Source organism: Xiphophorus hellerii, chromosome 5 (genome assembly GCF_003331165.1).
Source record: "Xiphophorus hellerii strain 12219 chromosome 5, Xiphophorus_hellerii-4.1, whole genome shotgun sequence".
Taxonomy (NCBI): domain Eukaryota; kingdom Metazoa; phylum Chordata; class Actinopteri; order Cyprinodontiformes; family Poeciliidae; genus Xiphophorus; species Xiphophorus hellerii.
The window spans coordinates 1,501,663-1,520,324 of NC_045676.1; the positions used below are offsets into that span (position 1 = coordinate 1,501,663).

At 39.4% G+C, this 18,662-nt stretch overlaps 1 protein-coding gene across 1 annotated transcript in view; it reads right to left on the reverse strand.

Annotated features, from left to right (window-relative positions):
- sorcs3a (sortilin related VPS10 domain containing receptor 3a) overlaps nucleotides 1–18,662 on the reverse strand; it is a 210,337-nt gene that overhangs the window by 74,626 nt on the left and 117,049 nt on the right. Inside the window, exon 4 of the mRNA XM_032563840.1 lies at nucleotides 16,211–16,369. Coding sequence (XP_032419731.1) covers nucleotides 16,211–16,369 — 159 coding nt within the window. The remainder of the gene's footprint in view (nucleotides 1–16,210; nucleotides 16,370–18,662) is intronic.

The window sequence follows — 18,662 nt, forward strand, 5'->3', positions numbered from 1 at the left end:
ATTTTGGTTTGACCCAGATTTCATTTGAATTATTAGCAGCAGGATATTCTCACAGAACTGATGATGCCTTATGTGGAAGATGCAGCCAGATGCTATCATGACATTGTGTAAAAAGGAGCTTTAACAGGTGAATATCTACATTCTGTAAGACGTTCCAGCTTCTATTCACATTCTCTATAAGTAGCAAAAAGAATCAGAGGTTTAATTTAAGAATCACATTAAAGGTGGGGGAGAATGGTGTCAGGATGTAGGCTCACAGCTTCCTATTAAAAATAAAGTCTGAAATAAAAGAGGCTTATCTAAAAAGGACTTTCAATAGCAGAATCTGAAGCTGCAGACAACAATATCTGTCATATTAGGAATGTTACAAAATGAGAAATGCTAATTCCTTTCAGGGACTTGATGCAAATGAAAAGAAAGAATAAAAAGAGTAATCCTGAATAAATGTCCTCTTGCTTCTCTCTCTGAATACGTTACTGAGTTTGATGTCCCCATTGCATATGTGGGAGCGTTTAGTCAGGGTACGATTCGGCTGGAAATAATTAAAAGCATAAATTTGCATCATTAGGGTGGATTAAGTCAAACAATGTTTGCATGTTGAGGGGAGCAAAGAGGCTGTGTGGAGCGCTAAGAAAACACCAGCATGCTGCTTCTCTTGCCAGGTTTGGTGAGCCATCAGCATCTCAGGGGAAAACCTGGAGGAGAATTCCCATCTTCAACTGGAAGTACGCTTTCAAAAACACAGTTAGAGGTGTGTTACAATCAGGAACACAACAAAAGTTTTTCCTTGGAGAATTTGTGTGTCAGAGAGCACAGGGGAGGAAAAAGCTGTTTCCAAGGTCTGGTTATCCCCTGAGCATTTTACTCACAAACTGACTTACTACATTTTTCCTGACATTTCTCTGCTTTGCATGCTCATTGTGATGACTGGTAACACCCACTAGAATTTATTATCCTCAGACAGCTTATTCAGATGTGCCTGCAACCTGTTTCTGTGTCTGTCTGTAGAGTTTTACACAAACAAGCAGAAAAAAGTAGAAAAGCAGCTGAAACATTCCTCCAGTGGGTGGCTGGGTCTCCTGGCTGTAATAGGATTGTTAATCCAGCTATGATCAGAAGGGCAGCCTCAATCAAACTAAGCAACTACAGGAAGTCCATTTGTTGACTTAATGACATTTGACCTCCAACACACTGATTCCTTTTGATATTATGCAAAAAATCAGGAACAAATGGTCAACATATGCAAGCCTATGTTCAAAAGAAAATGTGAAAAAGTCAGTCTTATTGTTCTGGGACTCAGCAAATAAAATCATCTATTTGAAACAAAACAGGAAAAGTTCGGCAGAGTGAAAAAAGTTTTTTCACAGTGTATGTAAACATATGGTTCCACCTCTATATGCGCTGAGAAAAAAAGAGAGCTGGAAAGAAGTTTGTACTGAACAACTCACAGATGCATCCCTGAAACAACCAACCTGTTTACCAGCTATTATTAGATTTTCCGTGTTTCTACAAAACAACTAATATATGCCATAATTTGTTCGGCTGCTGCTCAAACCCAGCTTCTATTTCCTCCACTGCATTCATGCAGTACTCAGAGATGAATGAAGAAAAGATGTTCTCTTGTTGGTGCAGGGTTGACTTTTATAAATCTTTCTCATATTATTTGGAGCTATCTGAGGAAAATCTCTAAACAGACACCAGAATGCAACATTGCAAGCTAATAACCTTACAATAGAAACAAACTAAAGACTAAAGATTTTGCAAATAATGTTTGTGTTACTCATTAGATATCACTGCAGAGTAACACATTAAGTCAAACATACATGTAAAATAATGCTTAGTGACTACAAAGTTTTTCTATCTGCTGCTTTTTTGGCAGACTTTTGTTTTCACAAACTGAAACTAGACAAGGTCACAGGTGTGACATTCAACCTGCAACTGCTGCAGATGGATGATGTTTATGCAGGAGTGGCAAGAAGAAAGTCATTGTTAAAAGAAATCAGACTAGACGAAGCCCGTGGCTGTTTGGCATCCACTTGTAGAGTTCTTTATTTAGTCCAGAGGACTCCAAAGCTCTTTAGATTCAGTCTTTCATCCACTGATAGTGGCTGTAGCCCTTAGCTACACTGTAGCCACAGATGCCCTGGGGCAGTTAGCCTGGCCATTGCCTTCCTTCCTACACTATTGCACTTGATTCTCGTCTCCCTTTAGTGCCCTGTCTGGGATTTGTCCCACAGAGTTTGATTTTTCAGGATGGATTTCATCCTGGCCAATCAGCGAACACTAGGGGTTTTATAATTGTAGTCTGCCTGTAGTTTTAGCAATGGCAGCAGAGAAAAGGGTCAAAGCCATTTAGTGTGTTGGCCTCGCTTCCAAATATTGAGCAATAAAGTCGGAGCAGGAGGAATGCTTAGGACATTTTATTACTGGGAAGATTTCATGGCCCTACTGCCCACTGCCAACAAAAGTCTTGGCAGTGGGTTACGGTTATTTACAAAGCACACACCTTCTGATAAGCTCCATAGCGCAGCTTCCTTCACGATTGAGCTGGTGCCTTACATATATCATGGCCAAACATAAGAGATTGAGTAAAATCATTTTTAACTTCACTAGAGTCTACACCTCAAGCAAGCAATCATTTCTCCATAGTGGAGGCTCCTGACCCTCTGGGCGAAGCAAAACGTAGAACAAGTGGCTGGTTTTTATGAGGCTGTGAGACCGGTGCCATGCACCGGAGCTACGACCACCAGCAGGCCAGACAGGTGAGAAACAATGACTGGAACAGATGGAGCAAACCACCAGCTATAGGACAAACTCCTACCACCATCACCTTAATCATTAAAGTCATACAAATTAATCTTCAGTTCAGGAAAAATCACAAGATATTCAGATTAATCCTACCTCTGTTAGAGCTGATCTTTTTTTGTTTTTATGTGTAAAAATATTTGATGGGCAAAATGTTAAAAAATATAATCTGGCCTTTGCAAAGACAACAAGGTTTCAGATTTTAATATGAACTCTTGGTCTTGGTTTCCATGATGTTTTCTCTCAGCAACAACCAGACTTATCAGCTCCCAGAAGGTTCAGTCAAATCCTTCAGTTATCTTCTCTGTTACTATTATGAGAACAATGAAGGAAGCTGTATGGCACTTCTCAATTGGACAACATGCTGCAACAGATCAAAGATCATTTCCTTTGGAACATGTGTCCAACCAACCAAACATATTTTATCCATCTAATCTGTCATGCAAAATTAATACATTTGTGATGGTGTGACTCTGACAGCGTCGTCTGTCCGACTGAAAACTTCCAGACATCTTCAGGAGCAAACAGCTTCAAAAACATGAAGTCATGTGGAAATAACTGGCACTTTAACTCGGTCCTCACCTTTAGTCAAGCGGAAGACTAATTCAGCTCATCCCTGTTACACGTAAGACAACAATATGACACGGGGCATCATTAGGTGCGAGCGGGGGAGAAGTGATGAAGAGCTTGCTGAAATGAGATTGGATTTAAACAAGTGCTGCTGCCGTCCCGAGGGCCTGACGAGGATGCGCTTTGAGAGGATAGGTGGAGGCTGCATAATGATGAGACACTTAGTTTCCCCACTGTTCCGATTTATGGCCTCTGAGGCCTGTTATGATCATTACGACGGGATGGAGGAAGGAAAAGGGAAATGGAGTTGAGCCTATAAGGGCTGGGGAGGGGAAGGGAATTTTTCTGGTAACACAGCACTTTTGAACCATAAATCTTTGATCCTCTCCTCCCTATTTGTGCACTGACATTTTTAAACTGGAAGACTCCCAATAATTTCACACTCCAATTAGTAAATTACTCATTTTGCCTTAAAATGCAAATCTTGGGCTGGCCATAAACAAACAGGTCACACCCCAAAGGACTATTATCTTTTCCAAGGATGCATTAGATCTTGATGTTTAACCGTGATTTTTGTTGGTCAAAGAAACAATAATAATATCAATAAATCATGCTTAAAAAACAGTTTAAAGCTGAACATGTGAAAAACCATTTGATGATTGTTTGCAGTTTCGTATTATTACTCCAAGCGCATGAGAAGAAAGTTGAGTCAATACTTATAATTCCTCAGGCAAGGGCTATACAAACATCAGCAATATTTTAGCACAGTTAATTCTCAAAGAACGGGACTCATTAGGCATTTGGAGCACGCTGAATAATTCATTCTGCATAATCAACGAAAATCAACAGAAACATTTGCTTTTATGTTACCTGCGGAGGATTTATTACAGAAAAAAGGGGATAGTGTGCCCTGGTGAGGCTGAGTCTGCAGGGATTAGCTCAGTTTAGGAGGAAGGAAGAGGGAAGCTAAAGCAGGGATTGTTCTTATTTTTGTCAAACCATTGCAAGTTTCTAGGTTTCCTTTTCAGTAACATATTTTATCACTATGAAATATTCCAAGATTGAAAGAGACTTCACAAAGAGAATACCTTGAATATACACAGTCTGGGGGGAAAAAACGACTAGGCAAACAGGTACGAACCTCATATTGAACAATTATTTTTCCAACATTGCTTTGGTGCCCTGCTGCCTGTTGCATATCCATGTTTTGCGCCACTTGTGGAAAACAAGGCATGATTATTGCTGAAGAAGTTAAAGAAACTGTCCAGATCATTATTTTTGTGTATGTGTGAAGCCTCTTCCCTGAACAAAAAATCTCCTTTGGAAACAGGGTGTGGTTTTCCTACTGAAGACTGCACACTGATGGGTCTTTAGTTTGAGACCCATTGGTCTGTTAGCTCATTAGCAGAGCTTTGTAGAGATGGATGTTTTAATTTGAGTGTGTAGGAAAAGGGACACATGTAAAAGTTGCAGGACTCTGGCCCTTGAGGAATGCAGTTTGGACTCAACCTCTTCTGGTGAATGATGAATAATAAATGATGATCCAAACAGTAGGTGAAGGTTTGTTTACATCAAACACTTCTGTAGAAACAGAGCAGCCTTCTGCAATTGTGTTTGTGACATTAAAATGATTTAAACAGATAAACTTTTCATGAACCACAGGTTATGGGAATAAAACTGTTCCATGAGGACATAGCCGCTCTTTACACCAAGACGAACAAACAGCTGCTGCTGCCTAATTCAAAAATTATGTTCAAACTGGAACCCAGAGTCAGAAAAATGTCATACTGGGAGCAAAAACAGCAAATTAAAAAAATCCAGCTTCAAGCCACAATGACTGATGAACGTCAGTTGGAAATTAGGCAACTTTTACACACAACTTATTCTTTAAAGGACTAATAAGAGCTGAACTCCTCAGCTGCTATGGGTTCACTCAAACTTTGGATATCTGGAAGAGACTAAGCTAAAACCAAGATCAAGTTCACTCAGAGTCTTCTAACATTTTTCAAATCAAAAATATCCAGGTGTCAAAACTCAGGATATAACAGTGTGGGCTGCTGAGGGAAAAGCCACAGACTTTAATTTCAACTAGTTTCATCCTTATGTGGAGTCAAAAGCAACTTTTAGAACCAAATTATTTGAAATTCTTTCACACATCCTGCTTTCAGGTCCAACCAGGTCTCCAGGCTCTACAGGTCCATCAGCCTTACATGATTTCTCTCCGGCATTTCCTGGAAGTGAAATGATCTCTGTCAACACCAGCAGCGTCTTTCTGATGAAGTCATCTCTTTGGTATCCTCTGCAGCCAACATGTATGAGTAACACTACATGGAAAGGATATAAATGTTTGATGTTGGCGAAGTGTGCAGGATATGAGGCCATCTTAGAGTCCAAGCATCTAATTTTGAGCAACTGTATGATTCTCATGAGCACAGAAAACTTATTTTAAACTGATTTTGATACATAAAAATCAACCTGTATTCAGGTCATGTGTCCTCATCACTCACACTGCGTCATACTTTGGTACAGAGAACGCCTTAGATACATATTTGATCACATTTTTCTTCTTATATTTCATATCATGTTCTATTTATTTTTAAGATTAGGTAGATTAAATATCTCAATTAACTAATGTTGGTTGGTTTCTCTTTTTCTAAATTCTTTAAATTATAGGGTTAAAGAATTTTATTTAATTCATAGATTTCACATCAGACGTGTTTTTGTATGAATCAACTGTTGCTTTTTCTTTTCTTCCATCATCTGGAGTCAGGAACGTTTTACAGTGACCCCCGGAATGGTGGATAGTCCACTTAAATCTGCAAATACTTAGCACCTTGTCCAAAAATGATTATAATTGCCTATTTTAATAGGTCAAACTCCAAACATAAATGAATATGCATTAGTATGCAAACTGGAAACCATCTCAGCAGAAGCTAATTATTTTTATTTTCTCTTATAATTTGCACTTCTACTTTGCACATTTTGGTCCCAAAATTCTAGCAATGTTTTCTCATCTGTTTTCCTCTGCTTTTCTTAATTTCACAGTTTTTCTATCACATTACTGCAATGTAATGTTTTTTTTTATGCTCTTACTAAAGTAAAGAAATCCCTGTTTTAAAAAAAGACATATATTCCACAAGCTACTCTACAGCTCGCCAAACATCTGAGCACAAAAAGAAGAATTGTACTTAAAATGTCTCTTAAAAGTCAAACTTTCCTACTCTGTCCGATTTCACTGCACAAGGAAGCAATTTGATCAATTTTCACTCTGGAAAAGGAAAACCATTGGCTCTATAACATATCATTCATGATAATAGATCCTCTTTTGTGATACATAAATACACCTCAATCACCTGGCCAATGCAATAAGAAACTAAGCTACTATAGTGGATAAACGTAGGTGTTACAAAGAGGTGTAATTTTGTGTAATTTCCCTTCATATTCCAGGAACATCTTAACTCATACAGAGAGCAAAAGCTACAGAGAACTTTCTCATTCTGACGTCATTCCTCTGAGTCTTTTTAAAGAGTCAATCGGGATCTGAACAAGCAGCAGCAGAAACTTCTCCTTTCTGTTGACATTTTTCCCTTTGGCCTGGCAGCACACTCCCATCTGCTGTTTTCACAAAGGAGTGACAACACATACTCAGCCTTCCATCGGCGTGAGGGCCTCCATCTGTTCTGATGCCTCTCTTTCCCATGTAGCCGTGCTTTACTGTATCCATAATTTCCCTTTGATTTCAAAGCTCCATCGCCAGTTTCATCATTCCAGATGGACACAAGAAAGTGCGATAAAATATTTCCTAATGCATCCCGGCCACTCTCGATCTGTGATTCTTGGTTTTCTTTGATATGTGCCCGCTGAGTTAAACAGATGCACCTCCTCTGCCGACTCAGTCAGTCCTGTGATCTTTTTGTTTGCTTTCAGTTTTTATTTCACATCAGACGTGTCTTTATATGAATCAGCTGTTGCTTTTCTCTTCTTCCACCATCTGGAGTTAACCTTCCACAGACAGCTCAGTCCGTGATCATTTAGTCGTGATCTATTGTGTTATTACTGCTTCATGTGGAGCCATCCATCACCTTGCTAATGGCATTAATCCCTCCATCTGCAGGATGCTGCCTGCTCAGTGCCATGGAGAGCTTTGGTTGAATCCCACATGCGTTCCAGGTCAGAGTCTGTAATAAAGCTGCTGCTGCCTCTGAGACCCCAGCTTCTTGCCACAGATGCTCCAGCCTTAATGGATTACCACAGCTCCAGTGGAAATAGGAAGACACAAATTAAATGTTTACTTGGACACGGGGTGTGTTGTACAGCGTCTTAGAGTAATGAAATTGCAGTGTGTTGTGAATACGCAGCAGATTTTTCCATGCGGATGGCTGTGTATGAGGCTGGAGCTGAACCTGAAAGCCCTCGTCCTCGTTACACTCGACATGCATCAGTTGTACCAGCAGCTTCGCTTTGTTTTTCTAAAGTGCAGCTTTGGCTTTTTTTTTTTTTTTTGCTTCTGCTGTTTCTAAGGAAATGAGAAGAAAGGGAATTTCAATTTGTCAGCTCTCCGCCGGTGTTTCTGCTTGCTGGTGGGATCAGCAGGTAATACGTGGTCTGGGTCTGTGGGCCTGCATGCAGCAGACCGCTGCTCAGAGGTGTGCTGACAAGTCACAACAGGAGCTTGACAGGCACATTTTTAGAATATGGGAGCAAAACAAAAATATGTCAGTCTTGATTTGTTTGCAAAGACCAAATCAATAAGAATGCTATGAAAGAGGCCAAGCTATAGTACATTGTGGACAAGCTGTAAAGGACACGTTTAAGCAGTTTTATACATGAGTCACCAGCTGCAGAGGGAGCCACTCAGTCTGTGAAACCTCCACAATAAGGACATCAGGAGGGATTTCACACATTTTCACTGACTTCATATTCTGCTTTGATACAGAGACAAATTTTACCAGCAGCTGAGGACGTCACTGTTCATATTAACAAGTACTTTACTGATCTATATAAAAACTACAAGCTTTTTAGGATGAAATATAAAACAGACTACATTAGCCTTTATTACATTATGTTTGCATATTATTTAAACATTAAATCTTAAGAGGTGTGGTTATATCTCCTTCACATTGAATGAACATTCTGCTTTGCTCTCCATGACCAGAACATCAGATCAGAGCACTGATGGCTTGGAAAACCTCCTTCACCTTGAAGATAAGCTCTTCATGCTCTACATGTCACCCGTTCGCTCCAGCTGCCATGTCACCTCACAAGTGTACAACCTTTCAGATCTCATCCTGGCACAACTTCTTCAGACCAGCATCCCTCAACCAGGATGCAGCTGCCATGATCTGTCAAAGTCAGTAAATCAGTAGCCAAACTTGCTTAAATGCTCAATTACTAATGTTACATCCTGGGTCGCCTGCAGGATGACGCCACATCGTCACCATGAAACTTTTGTGAAAGCTGAAAATCCCCAGGAACCCTTCATGATCCGCCACAATGAGAAAACCACAGCATCCTGGAGACCTGGCTAATGTTTCCTCCAGCTCAAGAAAACCTCTTAAAAAAGTGAAATAACTCAACCATTTGTTTTGATCCTTGACAACATTGATAAGATTTCTGTCCAGAGCATTTTTCTTCTGCTAACACTTTTGTTTCTTCAGCCAGTTTCATGAACACAAAATATTACTGGCCATAATGATTATATATATTCAAGTACTACAGTTTCAAACAGATACATGTAAGGTTAATCGGCCACTCTGTTCTGACCTTAAACATGAGTGAATGATGACGCTACATCATTCGCCACAGTGAATGATTTGTTACATAAACAAAAGAAGAAAAGGAAGCTTCAAGTCTCAGAAAGAACATGCTGAAACCACTGATACTTCACATTTTAAAATAACAATTATTTCCTGGTCATCTAAGGAAATACACCAATATGCTGATGAGACCATGTTGTTTTTTTAATGCATATTTTTAATTATTGCCTTAGAAATGGCTGACGAAAATGGCTAAATTAAAAATAACTTTCTCAATTTAGCAAATTAAGTCATTGATTTGGAGCGCATTACCCGGGATTGTATTCATTTGTCACCAGCATTCATCTTTATGTTTATAAGAAACAGATCTCTGGATCAGCATTCATCTGCAAGATAATAACAAATATCCAGTTCCTCAGGTACCGGCCCAGTGATGGACTGGCGACCTGTCCAGGGTGACCCCGCCTCCCCCCGTTGACCCCTGGAGAGGCACCAGCTCCCCTCACGATCTCAGAAGGGATAAAGAGTGTTAGATAACAGATGGATGGAGAGGCTACACTGAAAAATAGTTAATTTCCCGTCCAGATTGGATTGTTGCTATGCCAACTTAGATCCATCCAGTTTTCAATGTCTACTTATGCCCCATGCCTGGTCGTTGGCTGTGGTGCCCTTCTCCATCATTCACTCATGTTTAAGGTCAGAACAAAGTGGCCGGTTAACCTCACATGTATCTGTTTGAAACTGGAGTACTTGGAGGAAAAAAACAACTTGGAAGTTTTTGCTCTAACAACACAGCGAATGATGCTTTAAAATCTCAGAAACCTCAGTACCACTATGACTGAAAAATCCCACTTAGCTTTAAAGTGCTCATTTTGTTAATACGTCATTAATTTAGTTTAATTCTGAACTGGACCTTTCTGCAGTCCTTGTGTTCAGCTTCATGATTTCCTCCAGGTCTTGTTCAAATGTACTTGATCTTTTACAGTTTTTTATTATTATTATTTCATTAGTATTTTATAAGCTCTTGAAAACCACTTTTCAATGAGGTGTTTGTGTCTTTTTGAAGATTTGCGTTTGTTCTGTGAAGCACTTTGAAGCGTTATGAAATTAATCTGTGCTTGAAAGGTGTGACATCAATAAAGCTGAGTGTGTGTCAGCCTGTTGTTTTATTCTCAGGTCCGGCGCTGGAACACCTTGTTCTATATGCAAAATGAATGTGGGATGATTAGAACTGTGTTCTCCATAACAACATGTTCTTTAATAAATTCTTAGAAAATGAGAAGAAACTCGAGTTGAAAAATGAATGAACTGCATCATTTTTCAGAGAAAACAGACTCAAACACGTCGGATTATTAAGGAAGCATGCTGACATTAGCATTTAGCACACAGCAGGCTACCCTCACTATATTTCACACATAATGTATTCTGACAGCGCACAGAGAAAATGAGCTAAAGTGGTTTGGCCAGGTGTGAGAGTGCTGAGTAACTGGTGTGTTTGCACTGTGGTGATTCCCTCTGCAAAGATACAAATAGCTTGTTTATGTTGCTGAGCTTGGTTTGCTTTTCTCACAATGAACCAAACTGTTGATTCAGCCACTCATAACGTTCCCGCTGTCTCCATGATGAATCTGCTGTGTTTCTGCAGCCTAAACTTGTTCTGTTTCACTAGCATCTGAGAGCTGAATTCATTTTACATTTCAGATACGAGCTGTGGAAGATATTTCAAGGCTGAAACAGTTAAACAATAATTTACATTCTTAGGATGTGTTCTATATTGAAAGCTGAAAGTCTGCACTTCCAGACATCCTTCATGACTGAGACATGCAGAAGCAATAATGTCACTATTATTCAGGTCTAAGTTTAGCTTTGGAGTCTCTAGATGTGAGAAACTGGAATCTTCACAGATACAACATCGTCTTGTTTCCCTGTTGCTTTAAAAGACCAACATAACGTCTTTGATCCTGAAAGTAAGAATTAAATAAATCACAAAATAACTTTCTATAATTGTTTTAAGCTAAAAGTGAGTTTTAAACTTCACTACCATCTCGAATGGTTTCTTCTGTATTCATAAGAAAATTTATATTTTTGTGCTCTCTGTCAGAACAAAACATCTGATACCAGGAAATTACATGAAATAAATAGCCTCTGGTCAAATGTTTTCTCTGTATATTAATATATAACAACTAGTAGTGTCTGAGCTAAATGAACGAGAAACAACATACAACAGATAAAGTTGCTGCAGATGGGCAACATGTCAAGTTAAACCTTTGCAACGGTGCAACAAAGTGAAAGAGAGAGAATACTAGAATAGAACATGAAGAACATGCAGAAAATAATAATGTATATTTCTGTACTCGATTCTTATAGTATATAGTGGGAAAGAAATGAACCTTTGAATGAAATGGCTGAGCGTCAGCAGAACATGCCTGAAGAATAAAAGCTGCGGAGCCACCCGTCATGCAATGATCTGGGGAAGGCGTGAAGAATGTCACGGATCACCAGAAGCCATTTTACAGTGTTCACTTACGAAACGAGAGTTACAACACAATTTACTATTTTAAGCTCTGGTTTCTAACGGTGTTGAATTAAAGACTGAGCTTCTTAAAGAAGGTCCTGTGTTTGAGCTGGAGACTTTGTTATCTTCTTGTTCTGCACTGGTGATCAAGTTTGTCACTCCAAACACATTGTCAAGTCTCTTCTGCATTTAATTTTTTACATGGACATGAATGCAACTATCATGAGCTACTAGCCTCAACACAGTGGAAAATGATGATACAATATGTTTTCTTTATTTTTCCTGCTTAAAATGATAAATTAGAAGCTTTACTGCATATTTCCTCCCAGAATCAACTTGCCAGCTTGTCTTCCACTGACTAAAATGACCCTGCAGGTGTGCTGCAGGTGTAGCTGATGAAAAGATGCAATCCTCTAAGCAAACGACATCCGGAAAGCTTTATGTTTAATGTATCTACAAGGCTTTTATGAGGCTGCATTTACCAGAAAAGGACAATAAATCATACAAGCTGCAAGATGTAGCATCTGTCTCTGCAAGCTCTGCCACTTCATGGAGGTGCAACAGTAAATAGCTTTATCTTTCTGAATCTTAATAACAGCCAAAGAAAAACAATAGAGCTACCAGAGATGATAATTATCGCTGAGGAATAGCAGTGCAGAGAAGAATCTGTTCTGTCAAAGGTTGGAAATCCACATTTCACAGGGAAATAAAAGCTGATTATAGACAACATTTGATTACAGTGTACAGGACGGCACTCGTGTAGAATGTAATTATTGGATGAGTTAATCATGTTGCAGTCCATTAAAGAGTCGCAGCCTGTCTCAAGTTTGTTCAGGCGTGTGTTGAGAGAACCCTCTGAATTATCCTTTAAATCCCGTAGCTGTGAGGCCTTTTGACAAAAAAAGTTTAAGGGAATGAGAGTTTATCAAATTAAATTAAACTTAACAGTTTAGATTTGACCTTTCACCCCACAGAGCTGATTGGTTTTCAAGCCCCTTCCTTTCTGACCCACTTAGATCAGTCAAAACTTTATTTGGATCAAAACTGAAAACTCTTCAATATTATTTGTACTTTCATACACATCGACTAAAAATCCAATTTTATCTGAAGATAGGTAACCCCAAATCACTGAGCTAAGATAATGTTGGACTTCCAGATACAAACAAACAAAATGGTAACCAACCGACCAACTGACCAACTGACCGACAGCCGATGTGATTATTGTGACCATCTCAAACAACGGAAACATCAGGAACATGAGACAGTGGATAAATACCAAGAGTTCAGGAAAGAGATGGAGAGAGCCTGACAAGTGAAGGAAAAAGGATTTACCATGACATAATATTTTAAAAAGATGAAATCCCGTCATATTAACAGGGATGCATAGATTTCTGAGGGTGACTGTAGATACTTGGTTGCTAATGGACATAATTCTTTTATTAGATTAATAAACAATTACCTAAACCAAGAAATGCACAAAATTGGCTCAACTGCTTTAGGATGAAAGGTGTTCAGATAATTCTTTGATAATGAGAATGACTGAATGACTTATTTAGGGTAAAGTAGTTCAGCAGTTTAATGTTACAGCAGGCATAAAAAATAAAAATGGTTAAAAGATGAAAGAATTTCTTCCTGTCACCATCTCTCTGCATCTGGCTGTTTGCATAACTCAGTCTGCTGGCAGCAGGAACAGCAACAGAAGCCAACGTGAGACTACGTCAATGAGTAATTGTCTTCACAAACCGTTCACAGCCGAGATGAGAGCCTCCAAAGGTCACTTAGAGTTTTCAACTCCAAAAATATCTCCATTTACTTGACGAGTGGACTCACCCAGATGGTAATTTAAAAAGAGAAGCCATTTAAAAAGAATCAAGAAACACAACAAACACTTCAGTCGAGCCCATTTGTCTCCACATGAATCCTGATGTCTCTTTAAGTTTGCTCCCGAGGGCGCCGGTCGACTTAAACACCAACTTCCAGCTGATTAGATTCACAGTGACCTCATCTGAAAACTATCAGCTGAAAATGAGCATGTTGTAGCTCCTTGCTGCTGGCCTGACAGTGAAGACGAAACGCCGAGGCTGCGAGGGAAATCAGGTCGAATTAAGCCACCAATAATATCTGTGCAAATCCCTATTAACTAACTAGACGGAGAACATATTTGCGACAACAGCCCCGAGGAGGAAACCGTGGTGTGTGGATGACACACTCAGGATGGGAGTGAAAATGAGTCCGGCGGAGGTGATAATCACGCCGGAGCCTTTTGCTTCAGGCGCCAACTTTGCCTGTAAGGATGCAAATTAAAGCCACATAAACCATTAGCCTCATAATACCTGTTATCACTGTCCACCTCATTAACGTTGAGTTGCTCCATCCAGCTCTCAGCCGGCGGAGCCTTCTTGAACTTTCTCCTCGGCTGCTTGATGTATTTCCCGCCTGCACGGCTGCCGCATATTTAATCACTGAGATCAATAGCTGTTACCATCATTGATCTTGTGAGTCTATTTCATGGGTAAGGTGGCAGCACCTCATATTTTCTGCACGCTGCAGCTCTTATACATAATGTAACCAGCTGAGGGCTGTTTTTAATTAACATTACAACACACTGCTTCAGAATTAGGAGATGCTGCTGACTGCTAAGGACTTTCAGTGATTTCATGTTTTGCCCAGAACTCTGACTGAAGGCGCTGGCCTTTCAACTCTCTCTTTACTTTAACTTCAGAGGAATTTCCTAGCTTGTTTGTTCATGTTAATATTATCACAGGACTGCAGATTCTTAAGGTTCCCTGATGTTTTTACTTATCCACCAAGACAGGATTCAGGATTTTTGGTGTTTTGTTGGTGGACCAAAAAACTGCAAGGGAAGGAAAGTCAAAAGTTTCAGTTTGTAAATGTAAAAAGCTGCTAGAAACTATTGAGGTGTTAGCTGAATACAAATACAATTTTTTTAGATGTAGTTGGTCTATGAATAAAAACCATGACAAAAAATGAAGTTTGTTGTCAGGCAGTGTAGACTGATTCTGCAACCCAAGAACTTCTACATTTGGTTTCTTTATAATTCCTACATTTAAAATGAAATATTTATAAACAATTGTGTCAAAATTATTTAAAGTATGTGAATGTGTCCTCATATCTTAAGTAGTTTTATTGCACATGCTGGTTGTCATTTTCTAGACAAAATCTAATGGCGTTAAAAGGTTCTGCTGCAGTTGGGTATAAATGAACATCCTCCACATTTTGTCAAACTTTAAAATGTTTTGGCCGTGACAACGTTGGACCAACCTGTCCCTGTCCCTGTCCCTCACGCAGTGACAACCTTTTCAGATGTGAGCTGCTGACAGGATTGACTGAACCACCACTGTTCCCCGATCATCTCCCTCCTGTGGAGCGACCGCTCGGCTCCCAGATCAGTGTCACTGACCTTAATGGCCGACATTTACTGGGACAATCTCGGAGCTCAGCGTGAGGACGGCGTGCCGGGCTTCATGCAGAGACACAAAGACCAGTGAAGGTGACACCGTCATGGCAACAGGTGGAAGGGACACTTCTACGCACTCCTGGAATAACTGGAAACAACCTACTGAAGCTTTTCTTTTGTCTGGATGAACTGATGATCTGAGTCCACTGATAAAAATTTTGAAGTGTTTTTCTGAGTAGATCCAGTAAACTTCACCACAGAATCCAATCATTTCATTTGTAGATGCAAAGCAACCTGTTGCAGTGAAAATCCTGCTGATGAAATGATTTTGAACAGGCTACTTGGATCTAAAGACTCCAAAATACACCAGAAGTTCATCAAAAATACACAAATCTGCTTTAATAAAATGAAAAAATGAATTTCAAACTTCCTGAACTTGTGTTAATTAATTCAACAAAAGACAAGAAACAGTAAAAGTTTTCAGGAATTATCAAAGGAATTTATTCTAATGAAAATAAGATGCTAAAGCTAACTGACCCCCAAATCATCATCATATGAAATACATGAAACTTTCAGGAACTAAAAAACCAAATAAAAACATCAAAACAGAGATGAAAGGCTTTTTTGTGGTTAAAATTAAGTATTGATTAAAAATGATCAAATATAAAATTAATATATAAAAGACCCAATATTAATTCAACCTAAAACAGCAACAAAGTATTTCATAATTAGATAAAATATTTAATAGATTGTAGTTTTTTTCTTCATAAACATTTTTGGTTTAATTCACTATATGAGTAAAAAATATTGTTTCAAAAGTTTTTAGTTTTATTTTTTGTCCATTTTTATGCTCAGTTACATAACAAGTATTGTTTTTAAGATCATAAAAGATGTAATATTAAGGTTTTTTCCCTCCTAAATGCAACATTTTCCCTGTAGAAAGTAACTGAAGACCAAACAAATATTACCAATAAAAACCACGACTTAATACTCCATCATAGCTATGGAACGGAGCTGGAATATAACAGGAATGAGTTGGATCTCCTTTAATTAGGCTTGAACGTCTACTCTATAAAGTGGTCTATAATAATGTTGATTGTGAATTGGAGCTCTTTAAATGAGCAGATCTGAAGTGAAGAGTCTAACCTTCTGGTCGTGGCTGTAGGCCAAGGCCCAGTCCTCCTCTGTGGGGTGGAATAAAAGGCTCAGGACGAAGAAGGAGAGGCGGTACTTCTGGAAACTGGCTCCCTCATCAGTGCTGATGAGCACGCTGCTCTCAAACTCCGGATCAGTCAGGACCATAATCTGAGAGCAGGGAGGAAGAAGAGAGGAAAACACAGAGGAAGGGTGAGTTTGGAACAGAGAGAGAGATGAGGAGATGAGAGGAGACAGAAATAAGATGTTAGAAGCAGGAGCGGTGTCGGACCTAAAATGTTTTGCCAATTTGGCACATTGCAGGTTTACGTTTGGCAAACAGCTTTGCTGAAGCTCCTCTGTGGAGCCTTCAGTGCTATCAGAGGTCAAAACTCATCATCGTATCTGTCCAAAACAACAAGGAGGGAAAAATGAAAAGGAAACAACGACACACAGGTTGAAGCCTCCTTCAGAAACCCTTCCTCTGCTCCAGCTGCAGCCAAGAGGAGCTGCTTCTAATGAGAGATTTAGCAGGCATGACTGAGCCTAAATACACAATAACTTGCTGTCTTTATCAGTTTGCACCACACAATGTCATTTGTTAGCATTTCCTCTTCCAGTACAATTCTAATTCCAGCTTCAGCAGCTCAGCGGGGGGTTAGAAGCCGTAATTTCATGCTTGAACTGTTTCTGCGGGAGCCGTCACGGTTCCAACAGAATTCAATAAGGAGAGGAACTTTTACCGCATATATCTTTCAGCTAATGACATTTAGAGTCTTTCTGGAAGCAGATTAAATGCTCACTGGAATTTTGCCTTGAATTACAGGAAGCTCCTCAAAGTAACCGTAATCACTGTATTTTATTCAGCAGCGCCGAAGTGAAGCTGATGCATTATCTTGAATAAGGGGCTCTATTAGTTTACTTTCTTTATTTTACAGTGTAAGCTAAAAGGCAGGAAGGGGATTTGCATTATTTCACATGAAAAGAGGAACGTTTATGTTTCTACACAATGGTTTTATGAGGTTGTAGCTGATTCGGGATGTTTGGTGGTTGACCCACACAAAGCAGAGCATGATTATGAAGTGGGAGGAAAAACAAATCATTTTTTAATGGTGGGACAATTACATTTTTTAATTGAGTTAATTGCAGAGTCTCTAATCAAACACCATAAATTGAATTTTAATTTAAAAAACACTGACAAAACAAAAATCAACATTTTCAATTATATACCCTTTTGCTGCTAAATTCTTAAAAACAGACATATGAGCTCAACAACAAAGATATTTACTGTTTTTAATCTATTATTCAGGTTTTTCAACCATCAGATTGGAGCCAAATGTTATTCTACTCCTTCAGCTTTGATCCGGTTTCAGGAAACCCTGATCATTCAGGGAGGTTCTGTGGAAATGTGAACTGTGGATGCTGACATTAGCATTTGAAGAAAGGGCATCTTTTTCACTTTTTGATTTTTAAAATAAAACTCCACCTTGTTTTTGCTCTGGGTGAGTTCAGACACATTGATTCTCCCATTTACCAGTAGCTGTTCACACTTGGCTGTTCCTTTGTGGTTTGATGTCTGCAGTTGTTTGTTTCTCCAGTTATGGCCTCAAACGGGTTTAATCCACTAACATGCAGCCCAGAATCCTCCAATCCTTATATCTGCAAATTAACTGTTATTGTCCACATGTGATATCCCAATAGCCAACGCCTGTTCTTTAGGATGGAGCTGCTTTGCTGCTCAAACCTCCACCATCCATGCATGTTGCATGAGCGCGCGGTGGCACAGCGGGCAGCGCTGGGGTCCAAATAGCTGTGTTTTCTCTCGTCAATTCCACTGGAATTGGAAGAACAGCAGCACATTTGTCACTGACAGAAAAGCCAGCCCTCCTTCCAGAGCTGTAAGCAGGAACTCTCCCTGGTGGTGATTTAGATAAATTGTTTTTCATTAAGCACCAATAAACAGGCAGCACTTTCTCAATCTGGCTTTCTCATTGGCGTGGGCTCGCCGATCTTTCCATTCATTACCTGTCACAGCGCAGCGCCAATGCTCCTGATATCTGTGAGCCTCTGTGGAGCTTATCAGATGTAATTTCCAGCTTTTAAGCTGTAATCATATTCGATAATGTGGCTGTAAGAGGCCCACTTTGAGAATCAACCATCAGAAGTTAATGGTAAAAAGAAAAAAAGGCATTTAAATGTGTGCACATAATCTAAAAAGATTGTATTAAAATGAACTGCTGCTCTGTGCTGAAGCTTTGAACTGGAAGTTTTCGTCCTCCTCTTTAACCTCCATCTGCAGAGCTTTCATCTCCAGCATTGGCTTCAGTCTTTGAGCTCTAAATGGTTTTCTGTTTCATCACACGGAGCAGCTGCTGGACAATATTCTAACATTTGCATTACTAATTTAGCAACAAGTGTGAAAACATTATTTTCCATATTCACACCTCATGTTTGTTCAAAATTG